Raw genomic sequence first — 16416 nt, 5'->3', positions numbered from 1 at the left:
ATATATATACACACACATATACACAACAGAGTATTATTCAGCTATGAAAAAGAATGAAATTCTGCCATTTGAAACAAGATGGATGGATCTAGGGAGCATAATGCTAAGTGAAGTCAGCCAGTCAGAGAAAAACAAATACCACATGATTTCACTCATAGAAGAAATTTAAGAAACAAAACAAATGAGCAAAGATAAGAGAGAGAGAGAGAAACCAAGAAACAGACTCTTAACATAGAGAACAAACTGATGGTTATCAGAGGGAAGGCGGGTGGGGGCATGGATTATATAGGTGATAGGGATCAAAGAGAACACTTATCATGAGTATGTTAGCTACACTGGAATTAAAATTAAAAACTTAATTTAAACAAAAAAAAGAAGGGGCACCTGGGTGGCTTAGTCTTTAAGCGTCTGCCTTTGGCTCAGGTCATGATCCCACAGTCCTGGGATCGAGCCCGGCATTGGGCTCCCTGCTCAGAGGGAAGCCTGCTTCTCCCTCTCCCACTTCCCCTGCTTGTGTTCCCTCTCTCGCTGTGTCTCTCTCTGTTAAATAAATAAATAAAATCTTTAAACAAACAAACAAAAAAGGAAACTGTAGCTCAAAAAATATGGTCAAATGGCCAAGGTCATCCAGCAAGTAAAAGGCAGAACTGCAATTTAAACCCAGATCTACCCAGCTAAATGGCCTATGCACACAGGTGGAATTTCTAGAATATAAAATCTAGCTAGATAATGTACTTTCCTAGCTTAGATTTCAGTTCCTCATCTCTGTCCTCCCACTGGAACCAGCCCCACACAGTTCTTCTATCTCTCTTGCTCATTCTCTACTTCTCTACCTTCTGGAGAAGTATTAGTCCTAGGATCTGATCCCTTTTATTCCAGCTCCTGTGGTCCTGCCATCATCTTCCCAGAGCCACCATTCTATAGGGAGGCTAAACAGCAAATAGTGTGGAGAAGTGAAATATTTCTTAGGCTTCTCTTTCTAAAATGGGCTTCCAGGGGCGCCTGGGTGTCTCAGTGTGTTAAAGCCTCTGCCTTCCGCTCAGGTCACGATCCACGGTCCTGGGATCCCACGTTAGGCTCTCTGCTCGGCAGGGAGCCTGCTTCCCTGCCTCTCTGCCTACTTGTGATCTCTGTCAAATAAATAAATAAAATCTTTAAAAAAATAAAATAAATAAAATGGGCTTCCAAGCAGGTCTGCTCTATGCCAAAGCAGTCAGAGATTGGCTTCTGCCTTTGTAATTCACATTGTTTCATCAAAAGCAGTTGTGGCATCAGAGTCAATCCTGCATTTATAATCTACTGTTTCATCAAGACAAACCTGGACATCATGGGTCCTTTCCATGACATGCATTAGCCCACATATACTACATGCCAACAACTGTACAGACACTGGGACAAAGATGACTAGAATATGCCACTTTCCCCGGAGACTCAATGTGTACTAGGGAAGGATGGTAGGAAAGCACAGAATTACCTTACCGTGCACAAATTCCTTTAATAGAGATGAGAGCAAGGTAGTGAATGCCTGGAGGAAGGAACAATGAATCTGCCTTGGTGTGGGGAGGTGGTGGGTGTAGGGAAGGGTAAGGGGTGTAGGTTCAGAAGAGGTAACAGATGAATTCTTGCAAGAGGAGTTTAAGAGTTTACCGTGCAAGGAAGAAGAAGGTATTTTTGGCAGAGGTTATAAAAGAGCACTGAACCCAGCTGAGGTATCTTCTTGGCTGCTATCCCAATTCTGTCTTTCTGAATCTAAGACCTTGGATCCTTTGAGCCTTCAGGTTCCAACTATGCAGCACAGAACTGACAGTCTAGTGGGAGGAGAAAACTAACAGAACAATCACAAAATAAATATAAAATTACCAATTGTGATGAATGGGGAAAAAAAGCACAGACAGCTATAGCAATAAGACTGGTGGATCTATTTTCAACTGGAGTATCGGAGAAGGCTTTCTCTGGAAAAAAACGACATGGGAACTGAGACCAGAATTCAGAGGAAAGTAGTGGTCATCCCCAGGGAGGGGAAGTGGCTAGAAGGCAGGAGGAGAAGACTCACTGCTTATTTTATACTCTTTGTATCATTAAAACCTGTTCCAAGTACACGTCTTATTTATTCAAAAAAATAAATAAACTGTAATCTGAAAGGCAAAGAGGAATTTATTAGGCAAAAAGTTGGAGGATGAATGTTCCAGGCAGAGGGAATAGCAGTGCAAAGGCCACCTATTGGCATGTTCCAGGAAAAGAAAGGTGGTCAGTGTGGCTGAAGCAAAGTGAGAAGGGCACAGAGTATACCAGAAACCAGAGGAGTGAATGGGAACACCCCACCCTAGGCCTTGTGAAGGATTTGCATTTCACACTGAGCAGCAGGGAAAGGGTATGTCTGACATGTTTTTAAAAGATCAATTTGGGTGGCTCAGTGGGTTAAAACCTCTGCTTTGGCTCAGGTCATAATCTCAAAGAGTCCTGGGATTAGGCCCCACATCAGGCTCTCTGCTCAGCAGGGAGCCTGCTTCCTCCCCCTCAACCCACCCCCCCGCCCCCACCTCTGCCTGCCTCTCTGCCTACTTGTGATCTGTCTGTTAAATAAATAAAATCTTAAAAAAAAAAAAAAAAGATCACTTTGGAAAGGTGAATGAGAGCACGGGTGGATTACGAAATTCAAGGAGCAGCCTTGGCTAAATTGTTGGTAATCTCACTGTATCCACATCCCTGTCTCTATTCCATCCTCTACAGCTGCCAAACTGATCCTTCTAAAACATGTTCTTCTCTTTCATTAATTCAACAATTTATTCACTGTACCCACATAATTTTTTTAAAGTACTTAGTATGTGCCAGGCACTGTACCAGGCACTACAGAGACACCAATGAATGAGGCAGGGAAGGTTTTGGCCATATTTCAAAATGTTCATAGTCCTTAGGTAAGCATTTCAGAAGCTTGATTCTATAATCTACTTTCAACGACTTCATCTCATTCTCCCACTCCTCCAGGCCTTTAAAACCTTGCTCCTCAGCCACAGAGCTATACTTGCCATTCTGCATGAACCGTGCAGTCGCTATGCCTCTGTGCCATGCTGGGCAGTAACCCCTACTGGGACTGCAACTCTCCAACTGGTGAAATCCTAGCCAGCCTCCAAGGCCAGCTCAAATATTTGTCACTGTCTCCATGAAACTCTTCTACTGCCCTAAACGTTCAAAGATCATCGATTTCACTTCACTGTTACAGCTCTCTGGTGCCTCCACTATATAGTAGAACATTTTATTTAAAGAAAATTCAGATGCCAACCACCATCCTTAAGTACACAGAAACTCAAACAAACCCCTCATGGTTTCAAACAGCAGAACCAAAGGTGATCTTTGAGACAGTAACACATCATAGGTGAAAGCACCAGCCCATCTCAGCCTCTCTTCTGCCAGAATTCCTTGGCAAGAAAGCATTTTCAAATCCAGTTTAGGGCAATCCCTATAATTAGAGCAGCTGGTTAATTAAGAAGCTGGTTCAAACTACTGTTAAATTAACCATTTTCCCCCTTAAATGAAAGGTTTTGGTTAAATTACCAGTGTTTAAACTGCTTAATTAGCCTGTTGTTTACATTATAAAATTTACCAGTTTGAAAGCCTCCAATTTCTAGTAAGTTCAACAGAATTCTTCCCCTGCTCCTTGTCGTCAAACTGGATTTCCTGTTGTCACATTAGCACTGTAGCCTCCTAAGAGGAAAAGCAACTCTTTTCACTGAAGACATAGACCCCCCACGGTTTCAAAAGGAGTCTCTGAAGATCTTTCAATTAGCGCAATTATAGGATGTAATCACATATCATCTTCTCTCACATCACATCTATTTTCTTTATATATGCTAGAGCCAACTGTCCTTCAGTGTCCCTGTTTACTAAGCTGGGAACTAAACCCATCAATCCAGGATGCGGGTAACAATGTCACTTTAATTATTTCTCCTTCAAAATTAGAATAGGCATTTTTAGCAGGGCTATGCTACAGTAATAGGTAGAAACACTGTGGTAGCCCCAGTCAGAATTTATTACAGGATATTCTCTCCATTCAGTGGACTAGAAGTCCTTTACATACCACAAGGGCAGGGATATCCATGCACCTGGCAAATAATATGTACTCAAAAATTGCCTTTATGAGGCACCTGGGTGGCTCAGTCAGTTGGACATCTGACTCTTGATCTTGGCTTGGGTCTTGGGCTCAGGGTCATGAGTTCAGGTCCCACACTGGGCTCCATGCTGAAAGGTTCTTAAGACATTGTACCAAGACAACTTGCTACCCACTTTTGTCAAAATCTCTTTACAAACTTTTTCCAGGCTTTCTAATTATAGTACACCTAACTGCTTGGATTTGAATGTGCCACGTTTCTCTGATTATATCTTTTTGCTCATGCTGTAATGAAAGGACTCTGAGTTCTCACTTAACCACTTCAGATCTCTTTACATATATTACATACAAGTATATATATATATATATATATAATTTCTACCTTTTTTTTTAAGATTTTATTTATTTATTTGACAGACAGAGATTACAAATAGGCAGAGAGGCAGGCAGAGAGAGAGGAGGAAGCAGGCTCCCTGCTGAGCAAAGAGCCCGATGTGGGGGCTTGATCCCAGGACTCTGAGATCATGACCTGAGCCGAAGGCAGAGGCTTTAACCCACTGAGCCACCCAGGCGCCCCTATTTCTACCTTTCTATGTATGTTCAAAACAGTAAAAAAAAGGCAGTCACTACAACCACACCCATCTTTTAGAGAGAGCAGCTGGGATGGTACCCAGACCCACAGAGAGTAAATGGGTGAAGGTTCGAACAGGGCACTGCTTCCCACTCTTCTTTTCTGAAAACCAATATAATTCAATCTTGGAATTTCTGACTTTAAGGATATCTCAAAAAACCCATAATAAATGCCAACAAAACTATGTCCTTTCAAGTAGAATTATCTTGGCATGCCAACACTGTTGAGTCACCTTGGGCCTTCTAGAGGGCCTTCTGAGATTCCCTGACAACAAATGAAAAATGGGCAAAGGAAAAGATAAATGGCCAGTAAGTATATGGAAATATGGTCAACCACTAGTAATCAAAGACATGCAAAATACAAATACAAGGGATGGCATTTTAAAACTTATAATATTACCAAATATTAAAAAATAATAATGCTTAATAATGAGTATATGAAAGGGATTCTCAAATACCAAAGAAGAATAAAATAACATAATCTTTTTGGAGACCAGTTTGGTAATACACATCAATAGCTTTAAAAATGTCCATTTCAGGGATGCCTGGGTGGCTCAGTTGGTTAAGCAGCTGCCTTCGGCTCAGGTCATGATCCCAGGGTCCTGGGATCGAGTCCCACATCGGGCTCCTTGCTCGGCAGGGAGCCTGCTTCTCCCTCTGCCTCTGCCTGCCTCTTTGTCTGCCTGTGCTCACTCTCTCTCTCTCCCTCTGTCTCTGGCAAATAAATAAATAAAATCTTTAAAAAAGAAAAAAAAATGTACATTTCATTTGACCCAAGAGTCTGACTTTTAGAAATGTATGCTGAGTAAATAATCAGACAAGGGTATAAATACTGATGTATGAGGATGTTCATATAGTGTTGTTTACATTGAAAATTCCTAAAGACAGCTTGAATTTCTCCAAATAGAAAACTGTTTTAGGGGCACCTGGGTGGCTCAGTTGGTTGAACATCTGACTCTTGGTTTCAGCTCAGGTCATGATTTCAAGGTCGTGGGATCAAGCCCTGTGTTTGGCTCTATGCTCAGTGTGGCGCCTGCTTGAAATTCTTTCCCCCTTTCTCTCCCTATCCTCAGCAGGGAGCCTGCTCCCCCCCCACCACCACCCTGCTCTCTCTGCCTACTTGTGATCTCTCTCTCTCTGTCAAATAAATAAATAAAAATCTATAAATTAAAAAAAAAAAAAGAAAAATAAGAAGAAAAACTGTTTGAGTAAATAATTTCATTATTCCCCACCTCTCTTTTCAAAAGGATCCCCTCCCTAATGGATTTCCTCCAACAGGTTTTAACATGCCCTATTTGATCCCAGCTTTAAAAACAAAATAAGGGACACCTGGGTGGCTCAGTGGATTAAAGCCTCTGCCTTTGGCTCAGGTCATGATCTCAGGGTCCTGGAATCGAGCCCCACATTGTTCTCTCTGCTTAGTAGAGAGCCTGCTTCCTCCTCTCTCTCTCTCTCTCTGCCTGCCTCTCTGCCTACTTGTGATCTCTGTCTGTCAAATAAATAAATAAAATCTTTTAAATAAATAAATTTTTTTTTATATTTTATTTATTTATTTGAGAGAAGACAGTGAGAGAGAGCATGAGAGGCGAGAAGGTCAGAGGGAGAAGCAGACTCCCCATGGAGCTGGGATCCCGATGTGGGACTTGATCCCGGGACTCCGGGACCGTGACCTGAGCCGAAGGCAGTTGCCTAACCAACTGAGCCACCCAGGCGCCCCTAAATAAATAAATTTTTAAAAACCCTCAGATTTAACTAGTTCTCAAATACTAAAATATACTACAAAATTACAGTAACCAATAGTATTTTAAAAAGGTTAGTAATGGTATCAAATATACAGACAAATCAATAGAACAAAAATTAGAATACTCCCAGATCTATATGGAAACTTAGTATATGATAAAGGTGACTTTCTCAAACCTAAGGGGGAAAGATGGATGTTTCAATAAATGCTGAAACAATTACTAAATAAATAAATAAATAAATAAATGCTGAAACAATTAAGTACTCATTTGGGGGGGAAAAACTGCATCACTACTCACTTCTCATTCCAGCTGCATCACATCTATGAGGGGAAAAACATACCAGAAGATAACATGAGGGATTTTTTTAAACTAATCTTGGAATAGAGATCTTTCTTTTTTTTTTTTTTTTTTTTTTTAAAGATTTATTTATTTGACAGAGAGAAATCACAAGTAGACAGAGAGGCAGCCAGAGAGAGAGAGAGAGGGAAGCAGGCTCCCTGCTGAGCAGAGAGCCCAATGCGGCACTCGATCCCAAGACCCTGAGATCATGACCTGAGCCGAAGGCAGCGGCTTAATCCACTGAGCCACCCAGGCGCCCCGGAATAGAGATCTTTCTAAGCAAGAAACAAAATCTAGATATCAAAGATTAATAGACTTCGCTTTATAAAAACATAAAACTTCTCAATTAAAAAACACAAGAAATCAAGAGATAGATGACTATAAGCAATTCAAAGCAGAGGTGACAGAAAAATGCTAATTTCCTTAATATGTAAAAGCTATGTAAAAAAATCTTATAAATTAAGAATGAAGAAGCCAGCAACCCAACAGAAAAATGGACAGAAAGTATAGACAGACAGTTCGCAAGGAATAAAAATAGCCAATAAGAATGTGGATAAAGGGGCGCCTGGGGGGCTCAGTGTAAAGCCTCTGCCTTCGGCTCAGGTCATGATCCCAGGGTCCTGGGATCGAGCCCCACATCAGGCTCTCTGCTCAGCAGGGAGCCTGTTTCCTCCTCTCTCTCTGCTTGCCTCTCTGCCTACCTGTGATCTCTGTCTATCAAATAAATAAATAAAATCTTTAAAAAAAAAAAAAAGAATGTGGAAAGATGGGGTGCCTGGGTGGCTCAGTGAGTTAAGCCTCTGCCTTTGGCTCAGGTCATGATCTCAGGGTCCTGGGATCAAGCCCTGCTTTGGGCTCTCTGCTCAGCAGGGAGCTTGCTTCCCCCCTCTCTCTGCCTGCCTCTCTGCCTACTTGTGATCTCTCTCTCTCTCTGTCAAATAAGTAAATAAAATCTTAAAAAAAAAAAAAAGAATGTGGGAAGATGAAAAAAAGAAAGAATGTGGAAAGATGATAAATTCTCTCAAGAAATGCAAATCATAAGACATAACTTTTTTACTACCAAAAAATAAGATGTTTTATAAAACCCAGTTTTGACCAGAAAATAGAAATATAAATTAATACAACTTCTCTGAAGGACAATCAGATGATACTTACCAAAAATTTTAATCACAATCCATTGACTCAGCAATTTCAATTCCAGGAATTTATCTTATAAATGTACAGGAACAAATTCACAAAAATGTATAAAGATGGTTGCTGCAGCATTTTTGAAATAGCAAAAACTCAGAGAACAATCTAAATGTCCAGCATTAAGAATACTCATACACACACAGTATATATTCACATAAACATAAAACTTCCTTTATATATGTATATATTTACTTCTTTGTCAGAAAGAGAGAGAGCGAGTGAGCACATACACACACATCAGAGGGAATGGCAGGCAGAGGGAGAGAAGCAGGCTTCCTGCTAAGCAGGGAGCCCTATTCGGGGCTCCTTTCCAGAATACTGGGATCATGACCTGAGCCGAAGGCAGATGTTTAACTGTCTGAGCCACCCAGGTACCCCTGCTAAAACTTCTTGAAAAACATACAAGAAATTGCTGTCAGTGGGTATCCCTGGGGAGTAAGACTGGGAAATAGAAAATTAGACTTTTCATCATATACCTTTTTGTACAGTTTATTTTTATCCTATGCATCCATATAAATGCATTTACAATTCTTACAATTGTTAATTTTAATAGTAAATTTTTTTAAAGTTACTCAGAAAACATACAAGTTCAAAATGAACTTTGCCTCTAGTTGAGAGTAAGGGATGAGACCAAACCCTTGGAATAAGAGCACCTGAACATAATCTCTCTTTATTTTGTTTATTTATTTAAAGATTTTATTTATTTATTTGACAGAGAGAGACACAGTAAGAGAGGCAACACAAGCAAGGGGAATGGGAGAGGGAGAAGTAGGCTTCCCGCTGTGCAGGGAGTCCAAGTCGGGGCTCAATCCCAGGACTCTCTCTGATCATGACCTGAGCTGAAGGCAGACACTTAACGACTGAGCCCACCCAGAAGCCCCATAATCTCTTTTTAAAACAAAACAAGATAAAAAAAAAAAAAAAACAAAACAAGGACACCTGGGTGGCTCAGCTGGTTAAGTGTCTGCCTTCAGCTCAAGTCATGTTACAGGGTCCTGGGACTGAGGACTGAGTCCCACATAGGGCTCCCTGCTCAGCAAGGAGTCTGCTTCTCCCTCTCCGTTTGCCCCTCCCCCCATTTGCGCTTCCACGTGCTCTCTCTCCCCCAAATAAATAAAATCTTTAAAAAAAAACAAAAAACAAAATGAACATCTGACAAAATGTTAGTAATTGCCAAATCTTGGTTTATTTGACATATTATCTTTTTTCAGTCCTATGTGTTTTTTTTTTTTAATCTTTCCAAATAAAAAGTGTAATTAAGAGGAAAAAAAATGTGAAAGAAAACCTTTCCTGGGGTGTCTGGGTGGCTCAGTGGGTTAAGGCTCTGTTTTCAGCTCAGGTCACGATCCCAGGGTCCTGGGATCGAGCCCTGCTTTGGGCTCTCTGCTCAGCAGGGAGCTTGCTTCCCCCCTCTCTCTGCCTGCCTCTCTGCCTACTTGTGATCTCTGTCTGTCAAATAAATAAATAAAATCTTAAAAAAAAAATGACTATAAGCTTCCAAAAGGCAAGGATTGTATCCTCTCAATTTTGTATCCTCAGCACCTAAATATATCCTCGTATAATAAATGTCTGTTGGGAGAATGAATAAATAAAAAGAAGCTCATATTTTGAGATACTGGGCTTTGTGGCTGGTAGAAATGGTGACCCTCTACATACTGCTGCCATTTTCCGAAAAAATTAACAGATGTAAAACCTCTTCTGTACTGCCTGGCATACACGACGCACTCAGTAAATGTTAGTTTCCTTCTTGTTTCCCATTCTTTTCCCTTTGATACTCTTTTCTTTTTCTTAAGATTTTATTTATTTATTTTAGAGAGAGAAAGAAAACAAAAGTACAAGTAGGGAGGAGGCACAGAGGGAAAGGGAGAAGTAGACTCCCCACCGAGCAGGGAGCCCAACGTGGGGCTTGGTCCCAGAGCCAGAGGATCATGACCTGAGCCAAAGGCAGACGCTTAACCAACTGAGCCACCCAGGCTTCCCTCTTCTAATACTCTTTAGGCAAATGACCAATGTCATTAAAACCAAACAACTAGGGGCGCCTGGGTGGCTCAGTGGGTTAAAGCCTTTGGCTCAGATCATGATCCCAGGGTCCTGGGATAGAGCCCCGAGTTGGGCTCTCTGCTCAGCAGGGAGCCTGCTTCCTCCTCTCTCTGCCTGCCTCTCTGCCTACTTGTGAGCTCTGTCTGTCAAATAAATAAAATCTTAAAAAAACAAAAAAACACCAAACAACTATTTTGAAATTTCTCACATAATGGACAAAGCAGAAAGGGCAGGTAACTGGGCTGAAACAGACTAAAATTCTCGGAGTTAATCAGATTGAATGGAAATTCATTTTGGATAAAATACTACATGAAAAGCCCTTGCCTAGTAGATGATGGGCATAAAAGAGAGGTCTGAAATAGCAGTAGTTATAACTATAATAACTAACTTAATGTATTTTACCTTGCTGAACCTTTAAATTCACTGTAGTTTGTACTATTATTATCCTCAACATTTTAAGCGAGGAATGCAAGGTAATGGAGAGGTAGCCAAAGGTCACAGAGTAAGTATGTGGTAGAGCTGGGAACCAAACTTACTAAAGAGCTCTTGCTCTTAACCACTTTATATTCTTGCCCTTGTCCTATTCCATGTTGGGGGTGGAATGTGGTCCCAGCCACTCTTCTCAAAGATATGTTAGGAATCTTTCTAGACAAAATTATTACAGAGTGTTAGAGTCACTTAAAGCAAGCAGATTGTATCAAGAAATAACCACATACCTGCAGAACTGATGGGATTTTCTCCTGAAGTTCTGACCCTAAAAAGAGGGGAAAGTATGTTGAATAAAATTAGAAACCCACAATTAATCTGCACAGTTATCAAGACTTGTATGCTTCTCATTAAGGTGAAGTCAATGCTAGATACTCCCTTCTTCTTTCCTTCCCTTCTTTCCATAAACATTACCAGGTGCCTATTATGTGCCAGACATCCTGAGGATACAAAAATAAGGAAATTGTCTCTATATATGGTCTAGTTGGGAGAAAGATATGCAAACTAATTGATCCACAATCTAGTGCTGATCCAGAATAAAAACTTGTACAAGATTTGGTGGAACACAGAGTAAAGTGTGGTCATTTCTACCAGAGGGGTTAAACCATTTGACCTGAGTTTTAAAAATGCAGAACTGGGGGGAGCCTGGGTGGCTCAGTGGGTTAAGCCTCTGCCTTCGGCTCAGGTCATGGTCTCAGGGTCCTGGGATCAAGCCCCTGCCAAGCAGAGAGCCTGCTTCCTCCTCTCTCTCTCTGCCTGTCTCTCTGCCTACTTGTGATCTCTTTCTCTCTGTGTCAAACAAATAAATCTTTAAAAAAAAAATAAAAATAGGGGCGCCTAGGTGGCTCAGTGGGTTAAGCCGCTGCCTTCGGCTCAGGTCATGATCTCAGGGTCCTGGGATCGAGTCCCACATCGGGCTCTCTGCTCAGCAGGAAGCCTGCTTCCTCCTCTCTCTCTCTCTGCCTGCCTCTCTGCCTACTTGTGATCTCTGTCTGTCAAATAAATAAATAAAATCTTTAAAAAAAAAATAAAATAAAATAAAAATAAAAATAAAAAAATAAAAATGCAGAACTGTTCTTAATTATTTAGCCTTAAGGAAAAGTATTCCAGGCAGAGGTATGAAAGTGGTCTGTTCAGGGAACGGCAACCAGCTAGATGTGAATGAAACTTAAGCAGCAGGGAAAAGGGAGGTTGGTGAAAGAGGTAATCAGGGGCCAGGTTATGAAGAACCTCATACACTGTGCTAAAGAATTTGCTGTTTACCTGTATAGACAGTGGGAAGCTCCTAGCAGATGTGAAGCATAGGCGTGCTATGATCAAGTTTAGGTTTTAGGAAGTTAACCCTGGCAGCAGATGGGTAATAAATGGGAGGAGTAAGAGAACCAGTGAGGTTGTTCTTGCAGGAGCCTTGCAAGGAGGGCAGAGATGAAGGACCAGGAGCGAGAGCCAGAGTGAACAGAGAAGTCAAGGACTATGGAGAACAATAATACAGCTCTGTTTGGCTCACTAGGTTATCAGCATATTTTAGTTCTGCATCCTGCGAAGTTTTGAAACGAAATTGTGGCACAAGCTGGAGACAAGCAGATCTGTGATTAAATGCTGACTGTACCATTTCCAAACTGTGACCTCTGGCAAGTTCTTTTATATTGCTGTAACTCAGTTATCTCATCTTTAAAATGCAGATAATAATAGTATAATCTTGTGGGACTGAAAGTCTATCTTAAACTCTCTGAGCCAGTTTCCTGTTTTGTAAAATGACGTTATCTATATTTGTCCTGTAATATTTTTGTAAAAATTTGAGAGAACATGTGAAATGGTTCTATAGTAAGTAAGCACGGTGCTATAGTTAAGTACTTACTGAAGAGGTGACTGATCAATGGTTGGGGAAATAGATTACAATGGAAAGGAGTAATAGGAAAGAGGCTTCAATAAATGTAAAGGATTTTAAAAAATCATGCAGACTCATGGGTGCCATGTGGTCCAGGGAGATATACAATTCACTGTTTTATATCCTATGGCTGCCACACATAAGACACTCAGTGATTACCTGCTAATTCAAGAAATATACTACCAAATGCCTTTTATTACCACTGAGAGAAAAACAGTGGGGAGTAGCAAATTGTATATGCAAGACAGTGGGAAAAAAACAGGTTTGAATTCTAACTCCAACTCATACTAGCTATGTCATCTCGAGCAATTAATTTGCTTCTCTGGACCTCAGTTATTTATGTATAAAATTAAGATAATATGACCCGTTTCACCAGGTCACTATGAGGATCTATTCACTCATTAAACAAGTATTTATTAAATGCCTACTATGTGCCAGGCACCATTCTAGGCTCTAAGGATACAGCAGTAAACTGGACTAACATGTATGGTATATTATGCATGATGCTTATATTCTAGGGGACAGGCAGGGAAAATAATTTAAGTAACTTTACATATACATCTTTCTAAAAAGTCTCAGGTGGTGATACCTGCAACAAAGAAAAATGAAGTAAGGGAAGAGAATAAAGATTGATGGGGTAAGGGGGGCACTGTTCTTACATAGGGTATTTGGGGAAGACCTCTCTAAAGGGATAACATCTGGGCACAAACCTGAATGAAGTAAGGAGGGTCAAGCCATACGGAAAGCTTTTTTAAAAATTTTGTTTAAAGGGCACCTGGGTAACTCAGTGGGTTAAGCCTCTGCCTTCGGCTCAGTCATGATCCCAGGGTCCTGGGATCCAGTCCCGCTTCGGGCTCTCTGCTCAACAGGGAGCCTGCTTCCCTTCCTCTCTCTCTGCCTGACTCTCTGCCTGCTTGTGATCTCTGTTTGTCAAATAAATAAAATCTTTTTTAAAAATTGTTTAAAGATTTATTTCTTTATTTTAGAGAGAGCACACATGCATGAGTGAGCACATGAGGGGGCAGGAGTAAAGGCAGAGGGACAAGCAGACTCTGCACTAACCATGGAACCCTGAGCGTGGAACCAGACATGGGGCTCAATCTCACGACCCTGAGATCATGACCTGAATCAAAATCAAGAGTCTGACATTCAACTGACTGAGGCACCCAGGTGTCCCTAAATTTTTTTTTAAGTAGGCTCCACTCCCCAACAAAGGCCTTGAACTCATGACCCCAAAATTAAGAGTTTCATGCTCTACTGACTGAGCCAGCCAAGCACCCCGAGCCATATGGATATCTAAGGGAAGAATGGGCAAAGATCTTGAGGTAGGAGAGTGCTTAGATCCTCAAGAACTAGAAAGGGAGCCAGTATGCTAAAGCTGAGGAAGCAGTAGTATACAGATGAGGAGATAGATTATGTAAAGCCTTGTTGGATATGGTAAAGAGTGTAGATTTTATCTCTCTTTTTTTATTAGTTTCAGAGGTAAAACTTAGTGATCCATCAGTTGTATATAACACCTGGTGCTCATTACATCAAGTGCCCTCCTTAATGCCCATCACCCAGCTACCCCATCTCCCCCTTCCCTCCAGCAACCCTGTTTCCTAGAGTTCAGGATCTTTCATGGTTTACCTCCCTCTCAATTTTCATCTCATTTTATTTTTCTTTCTGTAGATTTTGAGTAAGATGGGACACCATTAGAGAGTTCTGAGAGAGAAGTGACATAAACTATCTTGATTTTCAAAATAATCATTCCAGGGGTGTTTGGGTGGTTCAGTTGGTTAAATGTCTGCTTTTGGTTCAGGCTGTGACCCCAGGGTCCTGGGATTGAGACCAGCATTGAGCTCCCCGCTCAGTGGGGAATCTGTTTCTCCCTCTCCCTCTGCCCCTCCCCTGCTCGTGCTCCCTCTTTCTCAAATGAATAAATAAAATCTTTAAAAATAAGTTTTTGAAAATAAAAATAATTACTCTGATTTTAGTGTGAAGGACAGAAGAGAAAAGGAAAGCAGTGGCATCAGTTAGGAGGAAGAATGATGATAGTAAATATTAGAAGGAGCTGGTCCCTAGTAGTTGAGCAAAACAGAAAGCATGAGACCTGAAACTGGAGCTGAGGAAAGGTTTGATTCTGTATATATTTCAAAAGTAGAACTGAGAGGATTTGTTAAAGAACTCGGATGTAGAGTAAGAGAATTAAGTGCAAAGGATGACTCCAAGGACTTTGGCCTGGGCAACTAGATGAATGAAGTTGTCATTTACTGAGAATGGGGAAGAGAGAGATGACAGGGGAGTTAATGTTTGAGATGCTTAGTAGACAGGTGGAGATGATGAAGGAAAAATGCTGGGTAAACTACCCAACAGAATGCAAATATTAGCTATATTTAACCATTGTTATTAATATCCTTACCTTAAGAGAGAAAAGGCTTGCTTAAAAATGATATCGTTCCTCAGACACAGCATCTAGAGCAAAACAGCCATGTTAGGACAATTTTAATTATTCATAGCCTTCCAAGCACCTCTTTAAAAAGAGGCTAGAAACCCAAATTACACAACCAAAAAGGACCCAAAGCCTCTTGTCTAGCAAAGAAGCTGTCTTTCAGTTAATACTGAACATGTAGGCAAACCAAGGTCATCTTCGCTCTTATTCCACCAGCTACAGAAATTGCTAAAAAACAGAAGTCCCCCTCCATGCTGCTTTTTGTTGTTGTTGTTTTTTACCTTATTTTCCCTTTCCAACAGGATCTTTTTTTCTACTATCAATCAACAATTATGCTTCTAACAACCACAGGAACCATGCAAGGGACTTTTAACTCTTTCCTAATTCTCAAAACACCGCAAGACGATTTGACAGGTGAGACAGCTGAGGCCCGTAGTTTATATTCTGAGAAATCATACCTAATAAGTGTCTAAGAGGACTGTTTTTGGTTTTGTTTTGTTTTGTTTTGTTTTAAGAGGACTGTTTTACTCCAAAGGCTATGCCTCTGTTAGAGCACACTGTCTTAATAATAATAATGACACCAGTATCAACAAAACAATAATAATGAGAGGAGGCAGTAGCAGTGGCAGCTTCCCTCCCTACGTTTCCCCCCTTCCTGTTCCTTCAAACTCACTCTGCCGTGCTGAAACCCACTCGAAATATCAGTGGTATAGCGTTCCTAACGGGATTTAACACAGAGGTCTTTTTTTAAAGTAACTAGATAATAAATACTAAACGTCCTTAGGCCCCATAACATGAAGAGAAAATCCTGTCCTCTAAGGGTAACAATTTAAATCCCTTCAACATGTATCTGTTAAAATCCTATTACACAAAAACAAGAAAGTCTGAGAAAGTGTCACAGACAAGAGAAGCCCAAGGAGACATGATGACTAAATGTAATATAATATCCTGGATGGAATCCAGGACAAAAAAATGACATTAGATTTTTAAAAATGAAAGAAATATGAATAAAGTATGGGCCTTAATTAACAATACTGTATCAATATCAGTTCATTAATTATGAAAAATATACCACACTGATTTTAGATAATAACAGGGAAAGTAGATATGAGGTATATGGGAATTCTCCATATTATCTTTGCAACTTATCTGTAATTCTAAATGATTCTAAAGGGCACCTGGGTGGCTCAGTCGTTAAGCGTCTGCCTTCGGCTCAGGTCATGATCCTGGAATCGAGGCCCACATCAGGCTCCCTGCTCAGTGGGAAGCCTGCTTCTCCCTCTCCCACTCCCCCTGCTTGTGATCCCTCTCTCTCTGTGTCTCTGTCAAATAAATAAACAAAATCTTTTAAAAAATAAAATAAAAATAAGTTATTCTAAAATAAATTTTATTTTTAAAAAATATTTTATTTATGGGCGCCTGGGTGGCTCAGTGGGTTAAGCTGCTGCCTTCCGCACAGGTCATGATCTCAGGGTCCTGGGATCGAGTCCCGCATCGGGCTCTCTGCTCAGCAGGGAGCTTGCTTCCCTCTCTCTCTCTCTACCTGCCTCTCCATCTACTTGTG

The 16416-nt window shown here is 40.8% G+C and overlaps 1 protein-coding gene across 2 annotated transcripts in view; it reads right to left on the bottom strand.

Annotated features, from left to right (window-relative positions):
• Positions 1-16416, bottom strand: part of MRPL48 (mitochondrial ribosomal protein L48) — a 55956-nt gene that overhangs the window by 29495 nt on the left and 10045 nt on the right. For both annotated transcript variants that reach the window (XR_006604211.1, XM_004768083.3), the window contains exons 2-3: positions 14823-14875; positions 10764-10801 (exon numbers count right to left, since the gene is read on the bottom strand). Coding sequence is in view for 1 of the 2 variants with exons in the window: in XM_004768083.3 (XP_004768140.1) it covers positions 10764-10801; positions 14823-14875 (91 nt within the window). In the remaining variant the exon portion in view is untranslated. The remainder of the gene's footprint in view (positions 1-10763; positions 10802-14822; positions 14876-16416) is intronic.

This window comes from Mustela putorius, unplaced genomic scaffold, assembly GCF_011764305.1.
Source record: "Mustela putorius furo isolate JIRA1106 unplaced genomic scaffold, ASM1176430v1.1 tig00003987_pilon_pilon_pilon, whole genome shotgun sequence".
NCBI lineage: Eukaryota > Metazoa > Chordata > Mammalia > Carnivora > Mustelidae > Mustela > Mustela putorius.
Note: the sequence above shows the minus strand (reverse complement) of the source record. Positions and strands in the feature narration are given on the sequence as shown.